The 7,407-nt window shown below is 33.6% G+C and overlaps 1 protein-coding gene across 2 annotated transcripts; it reads left to right on the forward strand.

Annotated features, from left to right (window-relative positions):
• On the forward strand, positions 613-6,683 carry LOC107634116. Of its 2 annotated transcripts, none has more exons than XM_021117783.1 (5): positions 613-697; positions 1,902-3,089; positions 3,781-4,065; positions 4,182-4,567; positions 5,471-6,683. In XM_021117783.1, coding segments are annotated over exons 1-5 (2,883 nt in total). In that variant the 5' UTR covers positions 613-695; the 3' UTR covers positions 6,493-6,683. The 2 variants fall into 2 exon arrangements, with proteins under 2 accessions (XP_020973442.1, XP_016193176.2); XM_016337690.2 differs by lacking the exon at positions 613-697 and adding an exon at positions 1,601-1,820.

Here is a 7,407-nt window from a genome sequence, read left to right on the forward strand (position 1 = left end):
TGCAAATTTTTATCCAATACAAAGATTTAATTATAAATTTTTAATAAGATTTAATTAAAAATTTAATAAAATTATAAAAAAATTTACAGAATAATTAAACCTATCAGCCTATAAATATCTAAAAAATCTCATGTTCAATCTCAATCAATCTTCATCGGCAAACTTCAATGGCAACTCACCAGAAAAAGAGAAAAAAAAAAAAAATGGAAATGCAAACCTAAGAATTGAAAAATTAAAAAACCTATTAATTTGATACAAATATAGAGCATGGCATGTTCCCATTATTATTTGAAAACCTTTGTTTGTAGCCAAAGTTACCAAATATTCATTTGAATTCTCTCATGTCAGTCATGTGTAAGAGAACCAACCAAAACCATGAGATTGTTGCGTCGAACCCGCCTAAGTTCGGCAATGAACCATTATCAAATAAATTAAATTAAAGTTTTTTCTCTTCTAAGTTTCAATTTACGTATCCTCTTATTCATACACATAAAAAGTCAATCATATATTATAATAATGTTTCTTTGGTCTATCTAGTTTCTTTTAGGTCTCACCCGTTGATTGTGCTTGAATCTATATATATAAGAAGGGTCTAGCTTTATTAGGTCTCCAATTGCATATTTTGCTGAAGAAGAAAAGAAAAAAAGTGTTTGTTTACATATATATCTTTGTATTCAAGCCATTGATTTGATTAAATGTACGTATACATACATACATGCATGCCTTTCATTCTAACACCCCATGTTCTTTCTCATGTTTCTTTGCGCCTTAAATTTTGTTTTCATATTTATATATCTTATATATTCCATGCTTGTTTACGTATAGTTCTCATTTTAAGCAAGGTGATGATATTATTAATCTTGTTAGAAGTTGAACTTTAACTTTGACCATTTGCCCTTAAATCATGTTTTTTTTTTATGTATTTGTTTTATGAATTATTAGGTTTCTCTAGAATAATCTAAACATCAAAATGCTTATATATGATTATGTAAATTTTTTTTAGAAAATGACAAATAGGTCCCAAACCTTTTGTCCTGCAGACATTTTTGTCCCTGACCGTTGAAAAATATTTTTAAGTCCTTAACCTTCACAAAACTTGGACAGATCAGTCCCTCCGTCCAAATGCCTCTGTCAGGGACTGATCCGTCCAAATTTTATGAAAGTCAAAAACTTAAAAATATTTTTCAATGGTCAGAGAAAAAAATGTCTGCGGAGCAAAATGCCAATGACCTATTTGTCTTTTTTTTTAAGAGAGGTGTGTAGCAAAAAGTATGTTTTTCACATATTTTTAGTATAATTTTTTATTTTTTTTACACGAATATTTAATTAATTATCGTTAAGTAAATTTTACGCAAACATCACATCGNAAAAAAAAGTAATATAGGTAGAGGAATTTGATTTCTTTTTGAAGAAGAAAAAAGAATGTAGGATGATGAATTAATTACCATACCATGGAGGTATGTAGTGCCAAAAACGCAGGGGTGAGCCTTTTCCACGGCACCAAAAATGGCTTTACAATAATGGTGTCTTAAGGAAGAAAAATAATACAAAGTAGTGTATATGTATATGTGTAATGAATGAAGGCAACACTTTAATTAGTTTTGCTACACTTATAAATTTCTTAAGCACCATGCATACACTATATAGATACACCTATCCCATGTGACCATTGCTGCAATTTTCATCACCTTTTTCCTTAACTTCTCCCCACTCTAATATATAATAAAACTCACACAAACCTTATTCTTCTATCTCCATCACCAAATCTTCCTCATCACAACATTTTCTCTAGACTCAACTATAGAAAATAGTATCTAAGAGTATGTTTTTTTAGTTTTATTCTTATAAACAGAGAATAGAAACTGAATTAGTCTTTAACTTTGGTTTTATTTTCTGTGTAGGTGTGATATTGAATCTAGGAGTTCGATTTTCGACATGGGTTTCGGGCGAAATTCGACAGAAGGGATGGTGATCCAAGACTATGTAGGATCAAAGAACAACAAAGTGATGAAATCCCAAAGGAGTGGTGCACCAGCAAAGTTGGTGACAGCACTAACATGTCTCCAATTCTTCTTTGCAGTTTATGCAACATTCTTATTATATTACATGGGACCTTCCATTGATCTAAGAACATCAAAGCCAGATTTCACATGGGCCACAAGAATTGCAAACCAATGGAAGCAATACATGATCACACCCCATGTTGTTGGACACTACCAAGAAGCTGCTTCTTCTCTCATAAGAGAAGATAATAGTAATAATCATAATATGAACATTCTTGTTCCTCCTCATCAACAAGAACAACCTTTGAACCAATCACAAGTTTGTGAGTATGAGAAGATTGATTTCATGCAGAAGAAGTCCAATGATGTTCAAATGATGAAGCTGAAGAGGGAGCTGTATGATGAGGTTTTGGAGTTTCAAAGCAGAAGCATTGGAACTGAGACATTACCTCAGTTAATGGCAATGAAATCCAAGTGGGACATAAAGGGAAGTAGTAACCGGAAACCAAAGATCACAGTTTTGTTGAACCATTTCAAGAGAAAGACACTTTGTGCACAGATTGATTCATTGCTACAACAAACTCTCCCTTTTCACCATGCTTGGGTGCTATCATTTGGTAGCCCAAATGAAGTTTCCTTGAAGAGAATTGTTGAAAGCTACAATGATTCAAGGATCAGCTTCATAAGCTCAAGCTATGATTTCAAGTACTATGGAAGGTTCCAAATGGCACTACAAACAGAATCTGATCTTGTATACATTGTTGATGATGACATGATTCCAGGGAAGAAAATGCTTGAGATTCTAGCACATGTTGCTGGGACTGAGAAGTACAAGAACTCAGTGTTGGGAAGTATTGGGAGGATTTTGCCATTTAGGCAGAAAGATTTTACATTTCCAAGTTATAGAAAGTTTAGGTCTAAAGAAGCAGGGTTGTATTTGCCTGATCCTGCTTATGATATCACTGTTGATAAGATTCTGCAGGTTGATTTTCTTTCTAGCTCTTGGTTTCTCTCTGCTCAACTTGTTAAGACCCTCTTCATTGAGACTCCTTTTACTTTCTCCACTGGTGAAGATCTGCATTTGAGGTTGGTAACCCTTTCATTTCCCTGCAAAATTCTGTGAATAATTTAATTCTATTTTATTGGTACAATGAGAATATAGGTGAAAAAATTAGAACAAGTTGAACAAATAAGTCAAAGTCAAACAAGCATCAAGTTGACTGTGCTAAACAATATCTGGTAGTGTTCAATTAGTTGTTGTTGCCATTAGGTTCAAAAACACTACATACTACAAGTTGTAGTACACAATACAATATGTTAGTCAAATTCAAGATAGACTTTTTGTTAGTTATCTACCAAACTAATACTAGTGTCTTATTACAATTTGACCCTCACAATTACAACATTTTTGCCTTCAAAAAAATTGTCCATTGAATCTGAGACTTCTTCTTAATCTCTTGACTTGATTAAGAATGTGTGCTTCTGTTGCAATATTATCCACTAGGAAACAGAATACTAGAAATATTCATATCAAAATTGACCTTCTTATTTTGTTTGTTAGAATATAATTAGGATCAATTATGATTAATTAGCATTATTTAGCATATCTGAATATTTATTATAAGATATTACGTCTTTATTATTTCGATTTTCTTAGCACCTATAAATACTCTATATTGTATTATTAGTTATTACAGACAACTGGAATACCTTCAATAATATACAAATCATTTCTCCAGTTTAGTCTCTTATTTCTAACATTGTTATTGAATTGCAGCTATCAGCTTCAAAAGTACCAGAATGCAGGGTCATTTGTTGTCCCAGTTGACCCTAATGACAAGGAAACATGGGGTGACAGTGAACATAGGCTAGCCTATGTATCAGAAACCACAGTGATATTCAAGGACATAGTTCAAGTTAGAGATGATCAATGGTGGAAAGCACTTTCCACAGGCTATGTTACACAATGGGCAGCAATGTACCCTCAAAACATTGACGCCCTCTTCTACGCTCACACACTTGACCATGTTAAAGCACTTCAACCACTTCTTGACAAGTTCAGGTGCAGAATACACCTTAAAATACAAAATTTATTTTAAAAATAAGTATATATTTATACATAAAAATATAGTAACTAATTTTGACGACTGATTTTAACGTGTATCTTTCTTTGAATAGGTCTACAGTGGGTAAAAAGGCCTACATTGTGGTCTCGGGTGGGAAATTTTGCCCGTGCGAGGATGCTGCAAGGGCATTGAAGTGGCCATTGTTGGTGTGCAAGGAGAGGAGGTTCAAGATCTTTGACTTGGGAATAGAGGCCATTTCCGGGGTCTCGGATTCAGAGGTGCCGGTGATACAGGCAGTGTATTCTAGCATGAAAGGTTTGATCAAGATTCATAATCCTAGTGTTGTGATCACAGTGGATGACATTGATCCTCATGTGAGGAAGGCTCTCAAGATGGCATCAGAGAGCACTTCTAATGCTACTACTTTAGTGTTGTTGCCCAGAGCTTCTGTCACAAAAGTGCTTTGGATGTCTGATCTCCGTTCAACTGCATTGCCAAGTAAGAATTATGTTAATGTTCGGTAGATGATAATTTAGTCAAATCTGTTAGATAGCGTTTGTGGAGAGACAGAGACGGAAAGATTGCTAGATGATAATTTAGTCAAATCTGTTAGATAGTTGGTGGAGAGACAGAGATGGAAAGACTCACTAGCGTTTGTTTTGAGGTATTGGGACAGAGATTGAGAGACTAAGACACAGTATCACGTTTGTTGGCTCAGAGACTGGTACTAAAATTTCAGTATTTCAGTACCTCCAAAAAGTAGGGACACAGGAGACTGAAATTTTTAGAGACGGAGACTAAAATTTTAATAACATTTTATACTTAAAATACTCTCATTTCAATTAATTAATTCCAATTTTATCCTTTGTACAAATTAAATTAGAGTTTTATTCTTATTTCAATTTATGTCTCTCACTTTGCACCAAACAGAATATTGAAATTTATTTCAGTCTCTGTCTCTTAGTCTCTGTCTCTCTTTCAGTCTCTGTCTCTCTACCAAACGCTAAGGGATTGAAATAAATCTCAGTATTCTGTTTGGTGCAAAATGGGAGACAGGAATTGAAACAAGAATGAAACTCTAATTTAATTTGCACAAAGGGTAAAATTGAAATTAATTAATTGAAATGAAAATATTTTAGGTATAAAATGTTATTAAAGTTTCAGTATTCATCTCTAAAATTTTCAGTCTCCTGTGTCCCTACTTTTTGGCTGAAATACTGAAATTTTAGAGATAGAGACAGAAATTTTAGTACCAATCTCTGAACTAACAAACACGATACTAAATTTTAGTCTCTCAGTCTCTGTCTCAATACCTCAAAACAAACGTTACCTTGACTATCCACTTGAGTTTGTGGTCTTATCTTTGAGTTTCTTTGCTTTTAACATAATTTTATGTTGCAGATTGGAACAAGATGAGACTTTCTATCAACATCATCACCCAAAATAGAGTAACTTCACTAACAAGGCTCCTCAAATCTCTAAGCAATGCATACTATCTTGGTGATGAAATTCCCATAACCTTCAACATGGATAGCAAGGTAGATGAGGCAACAATAAAGCTAGTGGGCTCATTTGAGTGGCCTCATGGGCCCAAAACTCTAAGAAGGAGGATCATCCAAGGTGGGCTCATTAGGGCAGTTAGTGAGAGTTGGTACCCATCCAATGATGATGACTTTGGGCTTTTACTTGAAGATGACATTGAAGTTTCCCCATACTACTACCTTTGGATCAAATATGCATTATTAGCATACCACTATGATCCACAAGTTTCTCTCCCTGAATTGTCCTCAATTTCACTCTACACACCAAGGCTTGTTGAGGTTGTTAAAGAAAGGCCCAAATGGAATGCCACTGAATTCTTCAAAAACATTCATCCAAACACACCTTACCTACACCAATTACCTTGTTCTTGGGGGGCAGTGTTCTTCCCTAAACATTGGAGAGAATTCTATGTTTACATGAACATGAGGTTCACTGAGGATGCTAAAACAAACCCGGTTCAAATCCCAAGGTCAAGAACAAATGGGTGGCAAGCATCATGGAAAAAATTCCTAATTGACATGATGTACCTTAGAGGGTATGTTAGTCTTTACCCTAATTTCCCTAACCAAGCTAGCTTCTCAACCAATCACATGGAGCCAGGTGCACACATTAGTGCTAAGGACAATGTTGTCAAACATAACAAACAAGACTTTGAGGTTCCATTAATGAGTCAAGATTTTAGAGAATTGCTACCTAGTTTGAAGATGCCACCAGCTTCAAGATTACCATCATTGAACCTATTCAATCAACCTGTTTCTTTAAAGGGTCTTAAAGCTGCTGGTGCTAAGTTGGGTCAAGATGTTCTAAGGTGTAACAATGTTTCTGAGGTTGTAGCTGTGGATCAAGATACTGGTCTACCACAACGCTGCTCCAAATTCTGACGGAACACAACAATATAATCTCTCTTCATTGTTCTCATTGGTTTAATTTTTATTTATTTTTTTGCATTGTTTTTGTTATATTTTAAATTAAGTGGGAAATTTGGTCAGCGATTTTGCTGTGTCACAAGGTGATCGTTCCCATAGTGAAACAATTGTAATTAAATTATTGGTTATACATTTTAATTATTAGTACTAAGATTATTCTCTCCCTGCATATCATCAATAATCCACGTCAAATTTAATAATATAGTTCATGTAACACGAACATCTTTTTGGTTTAGACAATTTTATCCACTAATTACGTAATTATCATGTACTTTGCTAGTTGATATCAAAGTTGTTGGGTTAAGTAGAATAATAATGAGACAAGTTTGTCAGTATAAGGTAATAAGATAACTAAGACTATTATAAAGAAGAATGAAGCCAAAGGGCAAGTGACACAGTTTACCATTAAATATGGATAAATTTATTTCCTATAATATAGTATTAAATTTTAAATTACTTCGTAGTCATCATGCAATCACACTAAGAGTAATCTATTCTTAATATATAAAAGTAAATAGATAAATTTATTCATATTATTTTGAAGACATCTTTTTTCTTTCTACTAATGTCATATTAGTATTATCGTTTACTTAACAAAATTTTAGAATTGACCACTCAATTTTTGCCAAATTAACTATTATTTCTAAATCAGCAAATATATATATATATATGAGGAGTGCTAGGGGACCAACAATTTTTGTATTTTGTAACCATTAATTGGCCATCAATAGTCTTTTTAATGGTGTGAGATTATATTCAATGGTGAGAGATCACTTACTTTTCTTTTAATGGTTAAGTGCTGGCCACAAAACACAAAAATTACTGGCCTCCTAGACTTTTCCATATATATATATATATATATATATATAT

The sequence above is a fragment of the Arachis ipaensis genome, chromosome B03, assembly GCF_000816755.2.
Source record: "Arachis ipaensis cultivar K30076 chromosome B03, Araip1.1, whole genome shotgun sequence".
Classification (NCBI taxonomy): domain Eukaryota; kingdom Viridiplantae; phylum Streptophyta; class Magnoliopsida; order Fabales; family Fabaceae; genus Arachis; species Arachis ipaensis.